The sequence below is a fragment of the Ambystoma mexicanum genome, chromosome 9 (genome assembly GCF_040938575.1).
Source record: "Ambystoma mexicanum isolate Mex_15411 chromosome 9, UKY_AmexF1_1, whole genome shotgun sequence".
Taxonomy (NCBI): domain Eukaryota; kingdom Metazoa; phylum Chordata; class Amphibia; order Caudata; family Ambystomatidae; genus Ambystoma; species Ambystoma mexicanum.
Genome location: NC_090931.1, coordinates 1,489,716,620 through 1,489,743,609, shown reverse-complemented (window position 1 = coordinate 1,489,743,609; position 26,990 = coordinate 1,489,716,620). Strand labels below are relative to the sequence as shown.

Genomic DNA, 26,990 nt, shown 5'->3' with positions numbered 1-26,990 from the left:
CTGGCAAATGCCAAATATGGCTATCTCATACAATTAGGCTAAATGTGAAAGATGATTGCCTCCCACAATTTGGGGAGATGCAAAATAAGACTACTTTGTGCACTTATGTTAAATGTCTGTAGGTATATGGTAGTAAGAGTGGTGAGGCTTTACTGGAGTACAGTTATGGCTGTACTGCCCGCCCAGACCAAACATACCTTATACGTCGCAGCTGGTTGACTGCGGCAAGCTTTCTAGGTGAACATGGGCAATCAGAGTGAAGCTTTTTTGGGAGCTGCCCTTGGCCTTGTGACCCTTAGCAGGTGGCTGCCCGGGCAGGGGCTGCCCTGAGGTGGTTTTTTTAAACTGGTCTCCGGGCCCAATCAGCACTCTGGGTCAGGCTGGGAGGTGGGAGGGTGAAGGGAAACAAGGAAGTGTGTAGGCGAGGGAGTGGGATGGCAGATGGACGTCAGAAAAGTGGAAAATGCCTGCAAAATGGAAAATATCAAGAACCCAGCAGGTCGCAGGCAGCAGGGGCAAGACACTTACCACTAAGGTGGGCAGCAGTGGAAGCTGGGCTGCGCCACATAGGGCGTAGACCCTCATGAGGACTGCAGATAGATTCAGCGCCCAATCACCAGTCAAGGCAGGCTTGCAAGTGGGACGCAAAGGGTAACGAGCAAGTGGCCAGGTGAGGGAGAGGGATGGCAGATGGAGGTTGGAAAAGTGGAAAATGCACACAAAATGGAAAAACCAAGAGCCCAAAAGGTCTGGGAATATGTAGGCTCCAACCATGGGACAATTGGTATATGGGCTGCTTAAGCCAAATAGATTATTTTATTGGCCCGTACTGCTCAACCTTTTGAAGAGACTTGGACATGTTTGGTGTGAGGGCCTGTCTGAGATGTCAAGTAGCTGCTTTCAACTGCCCCTACTTGTGTGCCATCTCCTGCAGTCATTACATGTCATCATCTCTGTGCATCAACTGCATTCCCCCAGCCCCGTGTCTAGAGGTATGACTACTTAAAAAGATAAAGGACAACAAACAAATCAGCCCTCACAATATGCAAGGAAACTAGTACCCAAGGATCTCACTCTTCCTATTTTTAGATCCGATGACTGGCCATATGATTGCAAGAAACAAAGCGTTTGACAAACTCCTGCCCTCTTCCCCACAAGAAAGAGAAATAAAGAAATCAAACCGCTCCTCCCAACACCTAGCATAGCAGCAACTGCTGCATCCAGAAGCCTAGCCAAATTATGTTTTACCATGTTGCAATGCCCTGACTCCCACAAAAGACCCAGCCTGATGCTAGAAGCAGGAAAGTAAAAGTACATCAGCGGCATCGAACAGCAACCCAAAAACATATTTAATTCAACTAATTGTAAGTTTCAGTGTATGAAAATGGGGATAAAGGTAAAGATTAAGGGCCTGATTCACAGACGTGTTTTATAATGGCGCAATCCCATAAAATATCACTCTGTGAATCAGGGCCTAAGTTTACATGAAAATGTAAGATGCAAGCCAGTACAGAGTATGGTGTGTGAAAGGGCAGGCTTTCCCATGTTACTTGTGCAGATTACTCTTGTACCAAACGGCTGATTCTACCAAGACTCTGGAATAAGTAGGTGGGCCAATGAAACCAATAAGTTATGCTACATTTAATATGCAGCAAAGATTCCTCACAGCCACCATACAATCTCGCCCACACAAGCTGAAACCCAGATGCCATCAAGCACAAAACAAAGGAGACCAACCCCCAGATATCAAAAATAGTCAATTTTTACACAACCACACAAACTTCCCCTAAAAATATCATGAAGATCCTCACTGTGTTCCCAATATGAAGTTGTAAACATAAACATTGGAAGGCAAAGTTAAAAAAGTGGATTGCTTACCCCATATTGGGAGCACACAGATAGCACAACATACCTAGCAAGCAGCCATTTTCCTCATATGCCATATCAAAGATGGTCTGTAAAATAATATGTCACAGTATGAAATTGCTAGGGTGGATGCACCAAAATGTCAGTCTACCCATGCAATAACATGCATCATGCTTTCCCTGTAAAAAATGAAATGCCACGTTAAGAAATGGCTAGACTGGCTGTACCAAAATACGAGTCTAGCCACGTAATAGGTTGTATATGATAGATAGCCAGTGATATAATTGTTCCCCACAATGTTGTTCACGGAAACAGAGACAAGACAATAGTGCAGGAATTTAATAACAGTGGCACATAATGTTCTACATTCTGTTTAATAAAGAATAATGTGGCCATGGTGTGGTGGCAGAGGACCAAAAGGTAAGGTGAGGCAGGGCCCGCTGAAAAGGCTTGTGTCATTAATTATAGAATCGCTTCAAAGTTTAAAGCACAATAATGTGCCCTTATTTTACTGGCTTGAAACTCAGTATTTTGTGTAAACTAACCACTTCTTAGCCTTGAGCTTCAATGATCATAAATCCCACTTCCTAGAGCAGACGTGTTACAGGCTGAAGTTGTCTGGTTCTTATCTCGCCTGTTTAAACAGACAGTTATCAAGGTTTTCAGTTTTGCTGCTTGGTTAATAACTATGACTTTGTCCATTGTTTCACTTAAGGGCTTAAAAAATAACCAATATTTGATTTCTCAGCTTCCAACACATCGATGATTTGAAACAGTGTTTTAAGAGTGATATTTTTAAACATGCAATTATTTTCATCAGAGCAGATTATTTAAGCACTCTTTTTTTTGTTTTTTCAATGTCATTTCTACCACACAATGTTTTAAAAATGTTAATATCACATACAACCATTGTATATGATTACATCAACTAATGTGTGGTCTTCTAGTTTGACTCTTGTGAGTCAACCTTATTTTGTATTTCTTCTAAATGGTGGGATCCCTCCGCAACTCCCATATCTATGCGCCTGCCCCTCATCCTCCTCATACTCCCTCTACACATACACACATATTAAAACACAAAATGAAAAGTAGTTTCTCTTTGACAGTTTAAGCCAGCCCAGGAGAGCTCTCTCGGCTGCAGAAAGCAACTGGCGGTGCACTGGGTGTTTACAGTGGGCAGGCTCGGATCTCCATAATGGTCAAAGGTACTGGTGGGTCAGCACCCGCTTCCCCATGATGGATGTGCAATGACTGGAACTAATGCTAGCGCTTTCCTACTTTATTTAATCACTGCTGATTTAACATGAGGGAGATCACCCAGACCAGCATACATCCCTCTTCTATCACAAAACATAACTTCTTTTCAGATGTTAAAAATAGATGCAGTTCTGTAATCCCCTTTCCGTATATTAGTTTTTATAATTTACTCTTTCTTACAATTTAAAATAATAACTTTATTTATTTTATTTGAATGTGATATAGTTTTATAAACACAAACTTTACACATATAATTCAACAAATAAATACAATTAATCATTCCTTAAAATCCAAATTCAACATCTCCAAATAGTCACATAAAAGAACATTTTACTTGTTACATATAAATAAATCACAATCTCTAAAATAAAATGATGATAATGAAAGGAAGGTATCAGAGGAGACAGAAACTACTTAGGCACAGACAAGCATATAAATAAGTGCATATCCATCAAATGTTCAGTTATTCAAATCGTAAGGATGTAATACATATATCCAACTCTTGCAGGTATCTTTCACTGCTTTTTCCAGATAGAGTATAACAGGGCTCTGCCCCCCATGGAGTAGATAGTTTCTTTTCTGAGCAACAATTCAGACCTCGTAGTATTAATAGTTAATCGTCACTCAGTAGTTTATCAATATTACACCATACTCTATATAGTGCTAAAGGGAGACTGGGATTCAAAGTGTTTAAACACATATACCAGAAGTCGTCTTCCTTAATGTGATTCAGGTCATGGACGTAACTGCCATAATGTTTGATATATAATGAGCCCAATTTTGGGCATAACATAAAAACATGTCTAGCCGTTTCAAACAAAGTTCTCCTTTTGCAAATCTGGCAGAAACGTTCAGCTTCAGGGATTGCTCGTTTACAGCCACTCACCATTAATACCGGAAGATGATTAATACGTAATAGTAGTAAAAAACGTCTGAGATTATCTGATGGACACAAATATAAATATCCTTGAGGCTTATTATACGTATATAGGATATGTGTGGTGAAACCATAGCTTCTCAGACTTTCCAAGTGTTTGAAGTTGTTTTGCCAGTACGATAACTTCAATCGCTCCCCCAGTTGGAATTTCAAATATTCGAAATCTTTGCCCCACTGTGGCTTCCACCCTATAGTCATTTCATCCGTAAACTTAACCTGTTTATTCCCACTGCTATCTTCTCTCAGTGATGTCAGTAATGGATTAGAAGAATTCACATGTATTTTTATGAAGAATTCCGCTCTTTTTTTAAGAACCATGGATTTCAGTGAGAACAACCCAAGTTCAAGTCTCAGCACTGCCATTGGTATCCCTTGCGGTAATCACAGTAGTTTATGCCAAAACTTGCCCTCTATTACCTGGAGCCAATCTAAGTTCATACTAACCAAGGCCTCTAATCCATATATTGCCATGGGAACCAGGCATTGAATATATAATTGGCGTGCAGCCCAAATAGAGTACCCACTCTGGTTACGTGTGACCTGGCAGATCATGGCAGTTAGTTGGGCAGCTTTTGTTTTACGATTTTGGGAACAGGAATCATAATTACTTTTAGAATCAAATTCTACTCCCAAATACTTATATGAGAGGGTATAATGGATTTCGTAGCCTCCGACAAGCACACGTGGGCGGCTGATTTTCCCATGGGAATAAAGAATTTGTTCCGTCTTGTTCTGATTAATTGCTAATTCATTCAGTTCTGCATATTCCCAGAGCCGCTCTGCGGATCGTAAAAGGCCACTGAATGCATGGTCAAAAATAACCAGAACATCCGGGTATGCCATTGCCAGACAGTGATTGGTACCGACTTTCGGGGGACAGTTATGAGTAACTCTAATAAACTCAGGGATGTCCGATACAAACATATTGTATAGGGTAGGTGAGTAACGCATCCCTATTTCACCCCCGAAGTTGTTTTATGGGTCTAGTGGTTGTTCCACTGCCATCTAGTCTTAACTGGACTGAGGTATTGCAGTGAAGAAGCTGTAAGTAATAGAGCAACCCCTCAGGGCAAGCCATTCCTCTGTTTACTCCACAGCTTCTCCCTAGTCACAACATTGAAGGCCGCCTTAAAATCAACATATAAGGCGTACAATGGGGGATTATTTGGTTGTAAGGATGTGTCCCTTGAACTATTCATAATAAAAAGATTATGAGAAGTAGAGTATCTGGCCCTAAAACCTCTTTGAAAGCGGTCTAGAACCACTATTCCTTCAGCCCAAGATTGAAGTTCTGTCATAACAAAGAGAACATTTTCCCTGAGCAGTCCAACATAGACAATAGTCTATAATGATAACATTCCTTTCTAAATATAATGCATATCAAGTTTGAATTGTGTGTAGGGACTATAAGAAAGTAACAAATGCACAAAACGTTTTCAATAGGTCCTTCAATTCCTGATAATTGTAGAATAAGGTAAACATGTGTTTCTACTTGGAATTTATTATAAATTGGACCTAGATAAAATAAGGCTATACATGAAAATGATCTTAATCATACGATGTGTAAAAGCAAACCTAAACTAACCCTAAATCACATATTTGGAAGTGCGGGGAAAAGAAAGATTGATCTGGGCACTGGCGCACAAAATACTGAATTATTTAGAAACAAATATTTATTCCTAAAATGGCATCAGACACTTTTTATCTATTAGAATTTTTCTAGTACATCAAATTTCTAAAAAAACTATTGAAAACCAGCACATCATTTAAATGTTTTTTGTTGTTTCATTTTTACACATGTATATGTTTCTCCCTCTGGACTTCCTCAAGGCGTTATGAATAATGTACATTTTGTTTCTTGTAAAATGATCATTCAACTGGAATTCGTTAGGAGCTATAACCCACGAAGCAGTCTCAATCCTACAGATGAAATTCTGCATAAATGAAAACAATCTAAGTATACAAAGTTAGAAAAAAGAGCAAAAGGGAAAAGGCAAACAATGAAAATATTACAGTTTCCATCATGCAATATTTATAACCAATATTTGTCTCTAATTAAGATGTGAGTTAATCTATTAATTTAATATATTCAGGATAATGTTATGACCAAGAGTCATGGTTCTGGGATAGATTGTGAGACTCTAATGCTCAAGAGCAGTTCTCATTATCTTAGGTTTTAAGCGCAGAGTGAGTTTACCTAAATATTCCACATATTCTCAAAATTATTAGAAACGATGGCAGTGACAAATAACTTTCAAATGTGCCTCTCTATCCAACTGGCATTCAGGCATTTAACAACATTATGTCATTGCATTTTTAAATGGTTGCAAAACATTTCTTTTAAAAGCATGCAGCAAAGATTTCAGGGATCCGGGGTAGTTCTTGTTCTCGGCGGGGCAAGGATGTTGCGTTTGGCGGCCCTGGGGGTCCTTCCTGCTGCTTCTTGCTTTGTGGCCAGGCCTACTTGGAGTTATCTGCCAGAACCAGTGCCCACATCGGTGAAGCCCATGGCGGGGCAAGGGCACTGCATTGGGCGGCATGGGGGTCCTTCCTACTGCTTCCTGGCCATGCTCACTTGGAGTTATCTGCCAGCACCAGTCCCTGCAGTGTTGAAGCCCACGGTAGGTCAAAGGCGCAGTGTTTGACGCCGCAGGTGTTCTGTGCCTGTAGGTGGAGACTTGGGGCCAAATTGGGCCGAGCCTTTGTGAGGATTTCCTGTAACTCGAAAGCTGCAAATACATAACCAAAGTAAGTTGGCATCTGAGCTGGGAACCTGTTGTGGGAGGACGTGGAGGGACACTGCTTGGCCACTGGTTGGGCCATCTGGACTGTCTGGGCCATATTCTGGCAAGGCAATACTCGCGCATGGAGTCTCCATCACCCACCTGCCCCTTCCCTCCCCTCCTTTTCTGAACCCAGCTCACCTCCCAGGATGCAGAACATCACTGAACGCACTCTATGCACAAATCCCAGCACAAAACCTTGGGCGTAAGAAGGCAACTGCAACAGGGAGGAACGGTTAAAGGCATCCCCAGTGGCCCTGTTTCTGCTGTGGGGGGCTTTTGGGTCAATGGAGCCACCCCCAACAGGTTTTGTGATCCTGTGGTAGAAGCTCATCTGTTGATTGAAAAGATCCATCAATTTTTAGGGGGCAGTAATGATGCTTTCGAAGGGGCCCTCATACTGAACTGGGGGTTCTCCCAGCCCTTTAAGATGAGTTAGCAATACCTTAGAGATGGACGGTGGATGCAGAGTTTACTCAAACATCAATAATGGAGACAACTCAGGTAGTTGACAAAAGATACTGTTTTAATATCAATTATCTAAAACAGGGAGTACAACAGACATCAACAAACGTCCCTCATCACGATCTCTCTCAGACTTCTCAAAGCATTTCATAAAAAGTTACATTCTTCTAGTAAAAAATCATCATAGGTGACGTTTAACCTACGTATCACTGTCATCCTATGTGGAAAACTACAAAAACCTAATGGTGAGTGTGATAGGTTCTACAAGGATCATCTAGGTATACGATCCATATTCGTTTAGGGCAGTGGAAGAAAATGATTTGTTTCTTAACATCAGGTGGGGCAACTAAGCCATTCTCTAAAAATATGTCACTATGAACGTCACTAAATATACAATGTCTAATTGGCTACACAACTATAGGACCCTTGATCATGCGGTCATCTATCATTGGTTACTTTCTAACCTCTGTCAGTATCTTCCCAACCCACATTAGCAGAGTCCAGGTGCAGATGAGCTAGTCTTAACCATAGCTTTCCACCAATTAGCATATCCATCCATCATCACCTCAGTGGTCCACTGTCAATTAGATCTTTGAACTCGGCCTTGAACATGTTTTTTCTCCGGGGAATTCAGGGGAGTGAAGGCTTGCTCTGCCTTCGTGCGTAGGTGTGACCATCATGCTCGTCCAACTTCTTCTCCCCACGTGACTAAAGACCACGAAATTGAGCTTTCAATGTATTAAAAATGCTATTCTTTAATAGGCCTCTGACATCTTCCTGTTTTTTTCCATGCCTTTTGAACAGGAGCTTTGTTCGTTTCACGATTTGTATCCAATGTCAGCTCACCCCAGTCTGATATGGCCTTGGCTTCTTGGCTCATCCAACCTCGCCTTCCTGAGTTTTTGCATGTAATTCACTTGTTTTCCAACTGTGACACACTTGAAAAATGGACCAAGAGGACTTCCTTCTTTTGCTCAGCTCTGCTATTGTACGTAGTGGGAACATCCATCCTTTACGGACTCCAATATATATTCATATATGAATGTACATGTTGGCGCATGCCGGAATCTATTCACTATAAAGCTAGCCTTTAAGAATACTTCATCTTCTTGCGTTTCTTTGCATGTATATACGTGTAACATAGCTTGATATCTTTATTATTTCTGTAGCATAGGTTTCTTCATCTTGATCCCAAGATGTAATTTATCTCGATACTTTCTTGATGCCTTATAGAATGGTTTGCATTCCCTAGTCTCTGCATCTCTTCTCTACATGTCAACTTTGCTTTGTATGACAGCGATGGTGGTGACGTCACCATTCTTCTTCTTCATTCATTTGCTCTGTTTCTTCAGGGATTTCATTCAAACGACCATCATACTGTCATGTATGCAAGTATGGTTTCCTCAATGGGAACCTTACTTCTCAGACTCTCCTAGGTATTGGTAGTTTCACTGGTACCACACGTGTCTCATGCTCTGGCATCCAACAAATAGGTGCTGTAGGCGAGATGGTTGAGGTGGCGGTACTTGGCTCCTTCTCTACAATACCACCACCAAGGAGCGAGGTCCTGCAATTTGGGCACGCTGTTTGATACACGCAACAGAGTCGGCTGCACAGTTAGGGACCAAGAACCCCCAGGTCCTATCCGGACCTCACCTACCTCAAGAGGGAACACCAATTGCAGTGCCCTAGCATTTGACGATAGGGCCTGAATGGACGGAGTGACTGTTATTCCCCCTTCAATCTTAGAGGATACCACCCAGCCTTACAATTCCACCTTAGTGCATCCTCCACCTCTCCTATTTTGTGTTGGGTTCTTCAAGCAGAGCACTACAGTTAAGGAGGTGGTCATCCCAGCTGCCCTTGTTAGCAGTTGCATGCCACCAAGTCCTACTCCTGCCATCCCCAGCCTGGACCCCACCACTGCACCGGCCATTGAACCTGGTACTGATCTATCCACAGAAAACCCTTTCCATTCAACCCTGGTTGTAGTGGTAAGAGCGATTAATGACTCTGCTGCACACGAACCCCCCCCCTCGGCTCGGCTCAACTCGAAGTTCCTGGAGTGAGTATGTGTCTTCTCTGAGCTCAGGGGCTAGCTCGTTTCTCCATTTATCTCCTCTCAGGGCCCCTAAGCGCCCAAGACACGCAGCTAACCCTGGTGTTGGGATGGTCATGGAGCCACTAACCGGGGATGAGTGTATACATGGAGGGTGCAAGTGCAACCAAGTGCTTGCGGAATTGGGTGTAATTGGGAAAATGATTTCTGCCCTAATGGAAGCTCCGGGGAAGGGAGAGAGTCTGCAGGGGAAGGGGGAGCCCTGTACTACTTCAATCGACTGCAAGAGGGCCAATAACCCACCCCGGAACACCTCATTGTCCAGGTTCCTATGAGCCTTTCAAACATTGAAGTGAATATGGCCCGTCTCACACAGACACCTGGAATCCCATGCCCTGCCATTCTCAACGCGCCATGTGGAATCAATGCCATGACCAGAGAGACTTATGGGGTGCCTTGACCTAGTATCAAGCCTTTTCCCCTGACGGATCACGCCCCTAGCTCAGTGGGCACCAATCGTTGTGGCCGAGGACAATCTAGAATACAAGGCACACAGCGCAGAAGGAGTGGCTTCAAGCCCCATGATCAAGGAAGGCCTAGCAGTGCCATTGTTTACCTCCATGGGGTACCCAAACCAACAACGGACAAGTTAGAACCGAAGGCTGCCCTTCTCAACAAAAGCCTTCACTGGCTGCAGACCACTGTGTGCTGCCCCTTCGTCTCTAGGGAAGCCATGGTGGGATGCCGTAGAATCCGAATCAAGGGAATAAATCTCCAGGACACTGTTGAACTGGCTTTTTGGGACTGGAGGGTGGTCAAAGGGGTCCTGGGAAAATGTGGGTAGGTTGGCAGGAGGCCCGGGAGCGGGATTTCGATCAGTGCACACCCTTGCCTTGGCTTTGATGGCCTACCCAGGACATTGCCAAGGAACAACACCCCCTTACTGGCGCAAACCTTACACCCCTGGTACAGAGATTAGTGGTGGCCAATGCAGGTGGGCCTTTTGGAGTGGGGGAAATCCTGAATGGGGCAAGGTCCCTGGGGCTGATTCTATTTTCCCCACTGTGTGACCTTGTGATGCATTGTATTGTGTTTAGGTTTTGTAGTACTGTGATAGGATGTACTTTGATGGCCGAACCGAGTTAAGTTAAAGTGTCGTAGTCTTTCCATCCCTAAGCGTCTGTGTTTTGCTTCTCTCTGCCCCTTAAGCTACAAAGGGCCAATATAATTTCCCATCTGAATGTTAAGCTATGTCAATCTAACTGACTTATTTCGTTCATTCTTCACCTGAGTGCATTCATTGCAGTTGTTTCTGGGTCTCTGGTAAATATATTGAATGTAGGATACTTATTTAGCTATTCGTCAGATACCGTGCACTGTTTTTAAAGTACCGGAAGTGCACAGATTCTGTTATGATTCTGAAGTCTGGTAGACCCAAGTCTTAAACTCAGTGGCAAGTTGTGAAGGAGTCCATGAAACATGAAAGCAGGTTAATCTTATCTCAGGTATGAATGATATGATAGGTTATTTATAAGGTGCTTAATATTCAGAGGTTTCTAAGCATGGACCCAGTGATCGAACCTGTGTTGCTCTGTGTCGTCTTGCTTCCAAGGCGAGCATGTTACCACGGAGCTATCCTCCCAAGACAAATATCACTTAAAGACTCAAAGTGCTACTGACGGATCTCTCTGTTGGATACCATTGAACAATATTTAGCCCATGATGGTTATCTGCTTCACAGGTTGGATGCCATTAATATTGTATCTTTCTGTAAGTATGCCTTCCATTGCAGTAGAAACATGGCTGATCGGTATTAAAATGTATATCTGACATTAATAAAGCAAAAATGGTGTCTACCTACATATTTAGAATTTCTAATAATGTATATATCATGTTTTTATATAGCACTAAATGGCAGATTCCTCCAACCTCGTGAGTGCTGTAACAATTGCTGTTATTGCCCAATTTAATTTCAACCTCAGAAAGATGAAGGGTAAAGTCCACACTGCCAATATTCAGACCTATATACTGCAATCATGTCCTATGTCTGAAGCTAGTGCTTAACCCACAGAGCTATCTTCCTGGCTAGCCTTCATAGCTGTATTTTACTTTGATAGGCAAAAGCTGTGGTCGGCTCCCACTACTTTTATGGACTGAGTGTCATCTGAACTTGGATTGTGCTTTATACCATAACATGCAACGGCCACAATATAATAATAGCATGAGAGTGACAGATAGCTTTACAATAGAGAGTGGCCCTGCAGGGTTCTACATGTACTGAGTCCACTTTTTAATTGTACTATATATTATTGATCTATGTATGATATTTCAGAAGGCTGTACTGTTGTTGATGCTGCCAAACCTGCAATACATTTTCTGTTATACAGAGATGGTGGGGATCCATTTTCCAAAACTCAAAATTCTCTTCAATCATGCATTTTCATCTATAAATATTTGTTTAACCTGGACATTGGCAATTAACATGAGTAAACCAGAGACCAGATATTTGGCTTTAAGAAATCGGTAGTGTTTTTTCACCACGTCTAACGGTAGAGTTGAAATGGTAAGTGCATTTGATTGTCTTTGATAAAGTTAATCAAGTATTTGCAGCATGTAGGTAAATCAGATAAATGGGGCTCGGGATGAACACTCAGATTAGAGATTAAAGCCTATCGAGAATAAGTTTGCACTATTACAATCAATGCCTCGGAATATACATATCTAAATAAAGCTTGTGTTATAAGCATCAGCTTAACCATTATGTGCCCTTAACAAAGAGTATTCACTGAATTTCATAGGTTTTCATAACCAAAGATGTTTTATAATCTTACTGCAGTGAACGATAATAAAAAGCCCTCTTTTTCCAAAATTAACGGAATCTTATCAATTTAAAAAAAGTTTTTCACTGAATTCAAACATAAGATGTTTATAAAGTTCCAGCACTGTACTTGTTATTACAATCTTCTGTTCCTCTAATAAACGTGTTCTTTGCAGTACACACTATTGTGTGACGCTCGAGATATGGCTGCATTTCTTGAGCACACCAAGCAATCCAAAGTAACCACTGGGTTTACTTTACCCACATAATTGTTCCATGGTTCAATGGCAATGTCCTATGCTCACATATTGCAACATTGGCCAAGCCCCAGACTCTGCCAAGCCACCCAAAGTACCCCCAGTGTGCCCTTTACCCCTATAACCGCATCAAGCCATGCACATAAGGTAGCCATTTCATCCCACAGCGGGTCTGTGGGCTGTCGTATGTATGTATGTATGACAAGTAAAACCGGAAATCCCCAGAATTTCGCCAGTTATCCGTCTTTGATGTCCTCGGTGTTAGTCTTAGCAGTGCACGTGGTGGCGGGAGCTATGGTTGCTTTGCTTACCATAACTGGCGAATTTCTGGGGGTTTTCAGTTTTACTTGTAACCATAAAGATTCATTAACAACGTTTTTTTCCACTTCATGTCATAGGTTTTTACCAGTGCACCCTTAATTGGCTACAAGCTCCTTTATTATACTCACTCCCAATGTAGCAGCTCTAGAGTCTGCAGACAGCAGGTAGCATTCACAAAGACCATAAGCACAGGGCACAACAGAAAATGTTCTACCATTCAACCAGCAAACACATATACATAAAACAACATTACTTGTATTTACTACATCCGTATGCATTTTTGTACAAATCATCATTTAAAACTGTACACATTATTTTTTAATTTAGGCCACAATATAATGGAATGCACCAAGCACAAATCATAACTGTACACCTCCTATTACCACTTCAAGACCACTCTTTATACAGACTCACTTACTTTATTTTTATGTTTTATTTGTATTTGATTTTGAAAAACCTTTACAAAATTTAGATCAGTTTAAAAAACATTTCACAATTCGTTATTTCCCATGTAATGTATAATCAATGTCTCATTTTCGAATTCAATGGTCAACAATTAAAACACTTCCATAAAACAATTTGTTTAAGAATGACAATTTCCTAAAATGTCTTAAGGCAGTTCCTTAAAATCCTTAATAACCATTGGAATCCTAAAAGCCCTTTAACCCTCAAATCCTTTAAAGCTTTTAAAAAAGACCCACATTTTATGACTGAAAACCCTGGGTGAAGTCTGCCAAGTAGGCCTCAGTAACTAAGATAAAAAGCTTTACAATGCAATATGTAAACTTTCTGACTTGATACAATAGTTCCAAAAGACCTTGGTTTTTATCGAATCGTAATAATAAACATTTTGGCCAAACGTGCGCATATAAACTGGCCCCAAGAATTAGATTGTGAACTGCTGGACTTGAGCTCTGCCTAAGGTACGTTTGTGTTTTTAGGTAACAATGTGCAACATTAACAACATATCTATGGGTTTGTAGGGTCAATAGATGTGGGTAATTGATAACACAATCCTATTGTTAGGCAAGATTGTATGCAGTACCCTTCGGGAGCACTACAACAACCCTGATCTCCTGGTAATAGGAACCCAACCTTTGGTATAAGTCTCTACTACACAGGTTGGTATTGTGTTGAGCAGCCAGGCTTATCTCAAGAGGGGTCAATGTGAGCTGTAGGGGAGTTACACAGAGATTCACAGTGACAAGTATTCAAATAAACTCTTACACACAAGGTTTCTTGATTAAACACTTATTAATTTAACAGTCAGTTTGAGTAAGCCTTCTTCAGACGGGGAAATGTAACAGTAGCACACAAATACACTCCAAAATATACACTCTTAATATTCCTAAATCAGAAAGCACCCTTTTGGGATGGTACACAGACTCTTCCTACACCCTCAGGTGACTTTAGTAACTAGGACATTGTGGACATTAATATACCACTGTTTGCATTTAGAACCAGACTTAATAGTATGTCAAAGAAAAAGGTTATTAGTACAGAACAAGAGATATCACAAATATATATGAAGCAGGTAAGTACTTTTGGTAACCCCCAATGCAAAGTAAGTTAACCCCTTCCTGGAAGGAAGACTAAACACAATGTCAGAGCGAAGTAGAGTTCTTCAGGGAGCCAGGCTAGGCCAAAGTCAATTGGGCAAAAGTCTAGGTGAGCTGAAGCACTTCTTGCAGGTAAGTAAAGGTCTTGCACAGTGTTTTAGAAGTCTTCGTAGAAAAGAAGAAACCAAAGCAGGGCCACAAGCTGATTATGCTTGGTAGGTAAAGAAACTGATGGCAACTATACAGACCCAGCCAAGACAAGTATCAACTGAGAACAAGTGAGGTCACACAACAAGAGGTAAGTTCACTTCGACTTTACAGTACCTTTGGTTCGAAGAAAAAGGACTTTGGCTGGCTTCTGTTCCTGTGCAGCCCTGCAGATCCTGTGTTCCCGGCCCTCAGTCGTGGGTACAAGAGGGAGGACGTCTGGAGGACTCCTGCACTGCAATGGTACGGTCAGCGACAGAAAAGGCCCAATTTCTATTCAGTGGCATTTCGCGGTTACAGCTCCTCGCATCGAAGCAAATCGCAACACTGCGGACTCTTGGCTGTCGAGATGGACTTTCCTTGTATCTGTGGTCCAGCACCCTGAGGTGGCTCAGGCTCAGTCAGTCCTGCTTCCTGGGAGTCCAGAGGATCTTTCTGGAGCTCTTGGCCAACTTAAAAGGAACGCCCACAATCTGGTTTTCCTCTCCCTGGCTATTCGATTCCAGCAGCAACTGCAGTGGAATTTCATCCAGCTCCAAGAGGATGTCCCTGTGGCTCACCTTGGAGTTGATTGGGCCCACCAACTCAAGGGGAGAAGTCGTCCTTGCAGGGCTTCTCTAGACGAGGCAAATTCAGAGCTTCAGCACAGCTGCAGGGCTTCACCGGGCAAACCAACGGTCCAGGAGTTGCAGCAGGCATCTCTTCCAAGTTCTTCTTCGGATTCCTTCATCCAGTGGTCGACTCTGCCTTCCAAGCCAACAAGCCTTGCCTTTTATGCAGGTTTGCCAAAGACAAAATTAACAAAGGGCCCAAACCTGGTTTAGCGTGCAGAGTAAATCTCAAGGAGGACCTTTCCACAAAGAAATGGTGAAAAAAGACGACCGGGGCCATTTTGACAAAAAAGGCACCCTTGGGTGCTTTACTGCAGCTGCAAACGCAGCCCGCGATAAAAGCACACCACGGTAGTTAAAAGTAAACCACTGCCACCAGCCATTCATCGAGGAAAGAGTAACATAAAAAATGTTACATGAGAAGCGAGACAAAGGGGATACTAAGTAACCCCTCCAGCACCCTATTGTAAGAAAGTGTGTGCAGGGTCTAGAAAGTTACAAGCGTAAGTAAAGTCTATTTCACTTCACTGCTCTTGGAAACAGTAGTTTATCCAAGAGAAGGTATTTAAACCTTTAGGAATTCTGAAAGACTTCACTGTGTCACTGCACTGAAGGTGCTGTGTGACACAATGTAAAAGATGATGCCTATGGAGTTTGTCAGACTCCATAACCAAAAGACACAGGGCCTCATTACACGGAAGGCGGTAAGGGTTAACGGTCACCGGTAATGGTACCTTGGTCCACCGCCTACCGTGTAATGAGGCCCACAGTGTTCAAATCACATTTAAAATACATGAGAAAGTGGGAAAAAGGTTCTTGCTCTCTTCAGGTTAAAAATTCAAGTCTCCAAAATCCTGCAAAGTTGCTGGGGGTCTCTAAGGTAGAGAGGAATTAGCACATTTCTGAGAATTCTCCCTAACATCTACCTTTCTCCGGAATAATAACTTCAAGGTAGTGCAACCTGTCCTCCGCCTAAAATCTGGGTGCCAATTAATACTCTCAAATTGCTTTTCATTCAGGAGTGAGAACTCACCATCCCAGGTTTCTGATGTTACCCTATTGTCCCTTCCCACCACCGATAGTAATTGGCATTTGGGATTAGAATTGTATTTTATAAATAATTGTCATGGCTTTATCATCAACAAACCCTTCAAAGAAACTAAACCCAATTCCAACCTAAGATATTCCATCTGGGAGCAAGGAGGGAGTTTTAGGATCCTCCTCCAAAAATTACCCTCCAGTTTATCTAGCCAATTTAAATTCCTCATGGCCACAGCATCAAAGCCATGTAATATTGTGGGGCAATATCTTTGCTTATACAGCATGATTATCCCCTCTATGGAGTATCCTGCCATCTGATTAGCGAATGTATCTATGATATGCATGAATCACCGGACCTTCACCTTTCTAGTCTCTATTATTTGTGCATAATCCGTCTATTCCCAGGTTTACGTACCTATCCACATAGTCTAACGTACCCCGGCTTGTCAAGAAGGTAGGCCGATATATATTTTCTCTGCAGATGCCAACATTACTTTCGTTTTGTCCATATTTATAGTCAGTTAATTTTCAACTACAAATGTCTTCAATGCCTCAAACAACACTCTCGTGCCTTGCAGAGTGCTAAAACATCTGCGTATAACATGCAGGGTATGGGCATGCCTCCAATTTTTGGGGGACAGCCGACCATTGAGGAGAAGCGGTAGGACAACTCCACCAAGTATATATTGAACACATCTTTGTTTGACTCCACTGTTGATCAAAATCCACGTAGTCATGGTACCAGAGTCCTCCAGCCTCACTTGCCCCTAGTGTTTAGGTGTAGACCCTTCAAAATACACGTCACCCACTTAGGGCAACTCAATCCCTCCATCCACCGCCATAACCTTTCCCGGTTAATGCAGCACGAAAGTCTACGAAAACAATATATAGTGCTGACCCTCCCTTAACTGTTGTCGACCGCATCAATCTATCCAAGACCCTAAGGTTATGGGTAGTAGCTCTCCCAGCATGAAATCCGGTCTGAGTAAAGTGAAGTAAGTGGTTTTCAATCCACCCACGTCTGCAAGACTCTAAGAACAAGAGTCGGGAAAAAGAATCCTGTCACGTCCAGGAGGGCCAGTAATCTATAATTCGCCTGTAATGATCTATCCCCTTTTTTATAAACTGGGAGTAAGGTATCTCCTGCGTGGTACATAACTTGTCATATAATTGCTTTAATATCTTAGCCCACCCACTAGGGTCGTATTTTAAAACGATACTCGCAAGACCATGTGGGCCAGGCGCCTTAAGAGTTCTTGAGTTTCCTGAGGATTTGTTCAATATCGTCCTCAGTCACACCCAAGCGCCAGCCCCCCGGGCAAGGTTCCAGCCCTGCCTCTTTAGTAGGGTAGTCCTCTGTGTCCTCTAAATATGACAGCCACACATCTTCCTTTATAGGATTTAAGGTCTTATTCACTCTCTCACCTTTTGCTCAGCAGAGGATATGTCGTATTGGTCTACTCTCATGTTTTCTAAGGGCTCCAATCATGTTATGCCAATGAGTGTTTTGAAGTGAAAACCTCCAACGTTTTAGCCAATGTTTGTATTTGGCTTTTATGGCCTAACATTTACAATACATCTCAGTTCCCTGGCAGCCAGCATTGCGGAGCGCTCTTAACTTCCTTCTCATTTCTCGTTTGGCATTGCGTATAGCAATGTCAAACCTGTTTGTCAGCTATTGCCAGGCAACTCTTAGGGGCCAATTCACGGAATCCAGCGCAGAAGTCTCGCAAGTGCCTCGCGCAGAGAGGGAGTGTGCCCAACGCTTGCGCCAGGTGCAGCGCAAAACAGCTTTTTCGCTCACCAAATATTCATGGATTTCCCGAGCCATTACCAGCCGTAGCGCAGTGAACATCCAGCATCGCCAGTTACGCCCCCAACACCGCCCCCTGCGCAGGAAAAAGCCAGTGAAAGGTCCAATGCGGTGCAAAGGCCCTGCGCTACTCTTGGGCCAGCACACAGCCCCCTTCCATCGTAATCGTGTGAAAAATCGGAGCATACCCTGCTCGCGGCAACAAAATCGCATGAAAATGGCCTCGCGTAACACCGGCGAAATCCTGTACCCCACTCGCGCCAGTCAAATCACGTGTAAAATGCCTTGCATACCCCCATGAATACGCGTACCCTGCCCACGTATTCCAAATCGCATGAAAAGTGCCTTGTGTACCTCCACAAAATCCCGCCCCAGCCAAATCGCGTGGAAAGGGCTGTGCGTGTGGTGACAGGTGTTTGGGGGGGTTCCATGTGATGTGGGCTGCCTGCAGAGCATGGTCACTGGTGATGGGCTGCCTGCGGGGCATGGCCACAGGTGTTGGGGGTCCCTTGTGGTGTGTGCTGCCTGTGGGACATGGTTATGGGTGATCGGCTGCCTGCAAGGTATGTACAAGGGTGCTGGGGGTTCACTGTGGCCCCAGCCAAATCACATGGAAAGGGCTGCGTGTGTGGTGACAGGTGTTTGGGGGGGGGTCCCATGTGGTGTGGGCTGCCTGCGGGACATGGTCACGGGTGATGGGCTGCCTGTGGGGCATGGACACGGGTGACGGGCTGCCTGCGGGGTATGGACATGGGGGCTGTGGGTCCCCTGTGGTGTGAGCTGCCTGCGGGACATGGTCATGGGTGATGATCTGCCTTCGGGGCATGGGCACGGGTGATGTGCTGGCTGTGGGGTATGGACACAGGTGCTGGGGTCCCCTGTGGTGTGGGCTGCCTGCAGGACATGGTCATGGGTGATGGGCTGCCTGCGGGGTATGGAAACGGGTGCTGGGGGTGATGCACAAACAAGCATGGCACGTGCAACAGACATTCGCATCCATGTCCAAGGCACTGTGAAGGGAGGGGTGCTGAACCTCACATGCATCATGGGACATGCACATCACATGCACACACACCACCGGACAGTCATGCATCTGGCCATTTCTACCTCCCATGCCACCATGTCACAGTGCATTCATGGACAACTTGTCCGCATCTGTCAATTCACGCATTGCGATGGTCATATGTCACGCATCCATGGTGTTTTTCAGTCACACACACACTACCAAGACGCATGCACGTGTACACCATGCATGTCCTTGAAGGTGAAATAAGCATCCATGTATCGCACCCCAAACATGGCCAAGTCCAGACACAGGCATGCAAACATGTGTGCGTCGTCACATGCTGGTGCCCATCATGCATTGCAACACAGGCACCATTGAGGTGGAACACGCTTAACTGGACTCACATGCAACACTGAGGCATGCCAGACATAAGGCCAAGGTGCATACTCCAGCCACACCTCACATGCACTATGCTGGACAAGAACACATGGATACTTACCACTCAACTCCAGATGGAGCTGCAACTGTAGGACCTGGTGGTGAAGCGCTGGGTTTATGTGCTCCAGGACCCTCATCTGGTTGCTGCTCAACTGGCCCCGTGCCCCATATCATCGGCCTCGACAAGGCACTGGGCCTTGTTGAGGGTCCTGGACCTGAAATCCTCCCAGTGCTTCCGGACGCAGTCGTAGTCGCCGGGTGCCACCCCCTGCACGTTGATGGTACCCACGATGTCCGCCCAGATCCTACTCCGTCCTTACTTGCCGAGGTGCGATGTTGAGAAGAGGGCATCACAATGCCCCAAAACTTGCTCCACCAGGATGCCAACTTCATTGGGACTGGAGCTGGGAACTCTCTGCCGGAGGGTTGCCACTAGTTCCAGATGTTGCTTGGTCTGACATGGCAACCCCTGAGGCAGGTGTGGGTGGGCAACTGGGTCCTGGGGCTGGGCTGTGGAGCGATGGTACAGTAGTCGGGAGTCTTCTGTGTCAGCAGATGTGTTCTCAGCAACAGGATCCCTGACAATGGCTTCTGTGCAGGCACCAAATTGCAGGGCACATAGGCAGCAGGCACACTGAGTGGGCTGGCAGCAGCAGATGGCTCGTAGGAGGCCGCTCGGGGCGTTGGGGGGCAGGTAAATGGTCTTGTGGGCAGGAGCGTGGTCTTCCGTGTGTTTTTTCACGTGGCCAGCTTGATGCAGTGAGTCTGCACGTGGAAAGACAGCGCGTTGGCGTGTAATTCGAGGAAAGGCCCTTAGCGCATAATTGACGTGATGCGCGCAGGCGTTGCCTTCAGTTTGGGTTAAAGGTCCGCATAGGACGCCAGTTCTCTGTACGTGATATTCATGGATCCGACACGTGTGTTTCTTCTTCTTGTGGCTTCACAAGCGATATCTTCACTATGGTTACAGTTTGTACTTCTTGTTTTGGCGGGGGAGTTGCCTACGTGCCCATGCGTGTGTGTTTTTCTTTTTCATGCAAGGCAGATGGTGAGTCGCACACGCTTTTTTTCCCACTGTGGTTGCCCCTGTGTGTCGCGTGCCCCATTTCGAGGTCAGAGTAGCCTGCGTGTTCCACGTGTATGCATTTTTTGTGTCCCTGGGTGCCACGGCGTACTGCGGGACGTTTATACCACTCACCTGGGCTACCGGGGGTTGCATGCATGTTTGTTTAGTTCTTTGGGGTGCCTGAGCGTTGCATGACCCGTCATTTTTCTCCAGGGATCACAGACAGCCTGGCATGAGCACAGGGGTGCGTTTACCATCACGTTCCCTGCCCCCTTCACCCCAATTGCCCAGGACAATTGTTGTGTGCACCTCCCATTCACACTAGTCCATCAGTGCCCTGGTTGGGAGGCCACCAAAAGGTAAGGGTGGCAAAGCTGGGCGACAACCCAGAGTTGGGCGTGTTGGGGCACGTGGCCAGGGAGTCCAGGAAGGCCAAGGTGGCCACGGAGGAGGATGTCCAGCTACATGCTGAGACAGCCATGCCACCACCTCCGCAGCTCAGGGAGAAACCCCCTGCTGCAGACATCCCCGGCACCCATCTGACCCGACAGGCAGTGTCATCTGCTGTCACGGGTCCCCAGGTAGTGGAAGCTGCCAGTGCAGTTGCGGCTACCACCACCCAGGCTCAGGGTCAGCCAGAACGGGCTGCATTGGCACAGGAGGACTCCCAGGCAGATTTCCAGGTCAGGAAGGTCAAGGCACGTGTATCTAAAGTTGATGTGACCAAGCTACGTGTATCTGGGGCAGTGGTGCCATCTGCTGCCCCGAGCAGCCAGGTGGTGGAAGTTGCAGGGGCAGATGCAGCCAACACCACCCCGGCTGTGAGTCAGCCAGCCAGGGCTGTGTTGAACATGGCCCTTGGCAAGGAGGCAGTTGTGGCGCTGGGTCCTGGCAACAGAACCCAGCAGCCAATCGCTCAAGTCAGGCCTTCCGTCATCTTGCCATTGCCTGCTCCTTTTGCCCAGTCCACCTGCACCCCTGCCCCTACTGGCCTGAGCGGGAGTAGTCACTCAGGGTCCGCGCCACCTGCCAAGAGGAGGAAGCGTGTTCCTGCGCAAGAGGCTGGGACCCCAGACATGGCTCGGGCCTGCGGCATGTCGAGGAAGAAGAGTTTCAATCAAGTGGAACTGGACGCACTTGTGGGCTACGTGTCGGGACACGAACACGAAATTCTGGTGGGGCCAGGGTGCCAAAAAACGCCTGCCCATCGTAAGGCCCACTGGCAGTGCATCATGGAAAGTGTCAGTGCCATGGAATTTGAGAGGTGCACAGCTGATGATTACTATAAGCATTGGTCTGAACTCCGACGCCAAGCAAAAAACAAGCTGGCCTCTTATTACACCTCAACTCTGGTGACTGGTAATGGGCCAGCACCAGTGGTCGATGAACTCGCTACTCATGAGTAGATAGCTTCAGGGTTCATCGATGAGGGTCAAATCCAAGGAGTGGGAGAGATGCCGGATTATGATGCAACGTCCGGTGAGTGTTGATGCATGTGTGTCCAGCCCATGTGTATTTTGCTTGGGTGATGTGTTGTGATTGACTGCCATTTTAGGCTATGTATTCATGACTGCCATGTGTGACCCGTGCAATGTTTGACTGATACGTGCTTGTGGTGATGGAGTCTGCATACAGGCCATGTGCTGCACACAGAGCCAATCCTCCTCAACACACCTGCACCCTCCTTACATGCCAGACACTCGGCAGCCTCTCTTGTCCATATCCTTGCTCCCAGACATTGTTATAACTGTTACGCCTTGACAACAATATACTTTGGTAATATAATAAGCAACAACAATAGTGGGAATCACTAACCTGGGCAGCCGGTAGGTTCCGAGGGCGACGACAGGGATGAAGGGGAAGGTCTCCCGGGAAACTCTGTTCTCTCCCTGCTGACGAGAAATCTCAGCAAGGGAAAAAGCACAACCCCCAGGGAAAACCCTCCGGGGAAAAAAAAACCTGCTTGAACGCGAAGAAGGATCATTTCGGTAGTCGGCTTCCGGTGTTAGGTTAGATTGCTGTCGGGAAGCGGGCTGCAGGCGTGACTTGTCCTGAGCAGAAAACAGGAGAGGTGAGTATCCGATCTAGGTTGAAAGGTAAAGCTCTGAATGAATAAATGGGTAACTTACTCTAGAGATGGAGATTAATACATTCAATAATTCTCGGGGCGAACCGCAACAAGAGGCGGTGTGCTCTGCCCACGGATATGGGAAGACCTTGTCCGGAAAACAGAAACCAGATATTAGAATAAACAGTAGGATTTGGGAAATGACTAAGGGAAAAGATTGATGGGAGCTCCCAGGAAACTCACTTCCCAGTGATGGTACAGAACGCCACTACGGGAAGAATCAATCTGTAGCGAGGATCAATTGGTGGTCTGAGTTGAGGAGAATCTCTATAGAATAAACGGTAGAAGGAAAGAGGCATAAGGAAGGGAATCAGAATGAAGGGGAGACAAAGTAAGTACTAATTCCTAGGAACGAACTTACGAAGCGCCGAGTTGAAGAGTAGCAACGCAATTGCTTAACTTCTTGGTTGCTCTATAAGGATTCACGTGACCGTCTCGGAACAAATGCAAGAAACGTACAACCTCTATACCGTTGCTTGCACAGTTGAATCTTGAGCAGTCTACCATGTTGGGTGAGTGGGATTGCAGTATGGTACCTACTCGTCACTGTTGCCAGAGCGACCATCGGCGGAAAGGTGTAACAGTATGCCCCCTCCTACGAGGAGGTGAACCCGGCTTCCCCGGGTGAAGACGGAAGAATTTCCGAACCAACGACGGAGCGTGCACCCCTGATGCCAGCTCCCAAGTCCTTTCGGCAGGGGAATACCCCTTCCAGTCTACTAGGAATTGTAACCGGCCTCAATGATATCTGGAATCACAAATGCCAGCCACCTCATATTCTGGTCCGGTATTGGTCATAATAGGTGGTGGATGCGTAACAGGGGTGCGTTGAAATCGATCTTCACGGACAATTTGATTTGAGAAAGGTGAAAGACCTGATGGATACGGACCCAGGAGCCAGGCAAAGCCAATCGAACCGCAACAGGACCAACTAATGCTACCACCTTAAAGGGCCCAAAATATTTGGGAGATAGTTTGGATGGGACCAAATGTTTCGGGAGAAATAGGGCAGACAACCAGACTGCATCGCCAACTTGAATGGATGATAAGTCTAATCGACGACGGTCGGCTAACGTTTAGCTTGCTCTTGAGCAGCTTGCAGAGTTATTCGAGCGAGCTGTTGTCCCTTATGAATGCTGTCAACAAGTCCATCCACTCCAAGACAGTTGGAGGAGGATTTAGCGACAGAAGGTTCGAATGATGGATGGAAACCATAGGAGCAGAAAAAGGGGCTGGTGTTCAGGGCCGAATGTCTGGCATTATTGTAAGCATATTCGGCCAAAGGTAAGAGATCTCCCCAATTGTCTTGAGCCGCCGAAACAAAGCAATGTAAATAACCCTCTAACGTTTGGTTGAGGCGCTCTGTTTGTCCATTCGTCTGGGGATGATATCCCGAGCGGAGAGCTCTTTTGATCCCCAATACCTGGCAGATATCCTTCCAAAACTGCGAGACATACTGGGGACCCCGGTCAGAAACAATGGTATCAGGAAGACCATGTCTGGAAAAAATTTCAGATACAAAGATCTTAGACATCAGAGCTGCCCCAGGGAGTTTGCTTAGCGGGTTGAAATGAGCCATCTTTGTAAAATAGTCAATTGTCACCATAATAGTGGTGTAGCTAGAAGACAAAGGGAGATCAACAATGAAATCTGTGGAAATGACCTGCCATGGTTTGTCCGGAATGGGCATACAGGTTAGTAGGCCAAATGGTGGGTTTCTAGGAGTTTTGGATTGTAAACAAATACTACATGCTGATACATAATCATGGACGCCCTTGGACAGGCCCGGCCACCAAAAATGACGTGTGATTAAATCTAAGGTAGTTTGATATCCTCTATGTCCTGCCGCCTTAGAATCATGACACATAAAAAGTACGTCCCTTTGAAGCTTCTGGGTTGGAACAAAAACGTGATCATTAATGAAATAGTAGACCTTGTCTCTGGTAAGCGAATGGGTCTTTGCCAGGTCCTTGCAAATTAGATAATTGCGGGCAGTCTCTAGTTTGTTTGAGTGCCTGTAGAAAATCTGTAATAGACGCCAAAAATCTAGCTTTAGGAAAAAGCAGTTCTGGATGAAATTTCTTGATAGGAGGATCCTTTCGTGAAAGGGCATCTGCTCGGAGGTTTTGATTACCCGGAAGGAAAGTAAATTCTATCAGGAATGGTAAGAAGAAATGGGCCCATCGAGCCTGTCGGCTGTTTGTGGTGTGAGCCTGTTGCAGCACCTTGAGGTTGCGATGATCGGTACGGACTACTACGGGGTGAACCGCACCCAGTAGAAGATGTCTCCATTCTTCAAAAGCCTTTTTGATTGCCAACAATTCTTTCTCGAGGACTGAATAGTTTACTTCTGAGGAAGAGAAGGTTTTAGACAGGTACGCGACTGGTCTTTCTTGCCCTACATCGTCCTTCTGCAACAAGACGGCTCCTAGGGCGTGGTGAGAGGCGTCAGTCTCAACAATGAAAGGACTAGATTGAACTGGAGTAAGCAAGAAAGATGTGGAAGTAAATAGACCCTTGAGTTCAGTAAATGCCTTATGAGCGGAATCGTCCCATATAAAGGTCTATCCTTTCTTCAGAAGACTGGTGATGGGAAGAATGATCTTAGAGAAACCTGGGATGAATTTCCGGTAGAAATTTGTGAACCCCAAAAATTGCTGTACCTCTTTTATATTAGTTGGTGGAGGCCAATCCAAAATAGCGGAAATCTTACGAGGGTCCATGGAAATTCCCCAGGCAGATAGAACAAACCCTAGGTAAATAACCTGTTCCTTGTGGAATACACATTTTTCTATTTTGTAAAACAGTTGGTTGGCCTTGAGACGATCTAGCACTAGATTCACATGTTTGATGTGTTCCTCTAAATTCTGTGAGAACACCAGAATATCGTCCAAGTAGATGATTATAAAATGAAGGAGCACGTCAGCGAATAGGTGGTCCATAAATCCCTGAAACGCTGCAGGAGCATTCACTAACCCAAATGGCATAGCTCGATATTCAAAGTGACCAAATGGGGTCAGGAATGCAGTCTTCCATTCATCCCCAGGTGCGATGCGAATCAGGTGATAAGCCCTCTGTAAATCAAGCTTGGTTTAGAGTGAAGCCCCTTGAACGGCTTCAAGAATGTCTGGGAGAAGAGGCATGGGGTATTTGTCATCTATGGTGACCTTGTTTAACCCTCGATAGTCTATACACGGCCTTAATTCTTCCGAATCCTTCTTCGGGATAAAAAATAAAGAGGCTCCTGCTGGCGATTTAGATTCAGTTATAAGACCGTTTTGAAGATTCATCTTGAGATATTCTTTGAGGGCCTTCTTTTCCTGCTGTGACAATATGTAAATTCGACCAAAGGGTATGGGTTGGTCAGGGAGAAGGTTAATGTGACAATCATCCTTGCGATGAGGAGGTATCTTAGGAAAATCTGGTTGGACAAACACTGATTTGAACCTTTGATGGCACACTGGGATTTCACCTAGCAATCCAATTGAAGGAACTACAGGCAATTCTGTCAACATAGAAGGAATCTGGACCCCAACAGAGGCTTGAGAAAGACAGTGGGATACACAATATTCAGAACCCAAGAATAATGTCCCAGCAGCCCAATTTATAAAGGGATTATGGGTCCTTAACCATGGTAGCCCTAATATGATGGGAAATTGAGCCGTCTTTAAAAAATCGAATAGCAATGTCTCCTTGTGAGTGGCGATCAAGCATGTTAGGGGGGGTTGTTTGTTCTCTAATGGGTCCGGAGCTCAGAGGGTACCCGTCTACTCCCTGAATAGGAGTGACACAGGACTTGGCGGATCTGGTTATCCCATGTTTAGCTGCCCACTGATCATCCAAGAAATTTCCAGCCGCACCACTATCTATCAAAGCTGGAACTCCTTGTATCTCCAAGCCTTGTAAGGTGACAATCAGGGAGAGTATTAACATAGGGTGTTCAGTCAGGGTGTCTTCCAAAGAAGTACCTATTCTCTTTGGGGAACTCTGGTTAGTTATTCCTGCTGTAGTTCCCCTTACGGCAGGGTCTTGGCGTTTCCCTCAATTGGATTTCGTGCCCAACGAGGAGGAACAATAGGACAATCCCTGAGGACATGGGAAGAAGATCCACAGTACATGCGTAAACCCTGACTCATCCTTCTTTCTCTCTCGCTAGTTGACAAAGGACCCCGAGCTATCCCTATCTGCATAGGTTCATCCGCAGCCTGAGGTTTGCTTGTAGAAGATTGAGATTCAGGAAAGGGTTTGTTGCTCCTCCCTTTTCTCCTTTCATGGGAGCACTCGCGGAGGCGGTAATCAACCTGCATAGTAAGCGTTATCATATCCGCTAAATTTGCTGGTCGAGGCACCTTAGCAAT

General features: G+C 45.3%; 1 protein-coding gene across 1 annotated transcript in view; it reads left to right on the top strand.

The window, feature by feature from the left end:
• Positions 1–26,990, top strand: part of LOC138487519 (zinc finger protein 850-like) — a 180,938-nt gene that overhangs the window by 66,140 nt on the left and 87,808 nt on the right. The window contains exon 2 of the mRNA XM_069614021.1: positions 20,796–21,906. Within this exon, the coding sequence (XP_069470122.1) occupies positions 20,796–21,906 (1,111 nt within the window). The remainder of the gene's footprint in view (positions 1–20,795; positions 21,907–26,990) is intronic.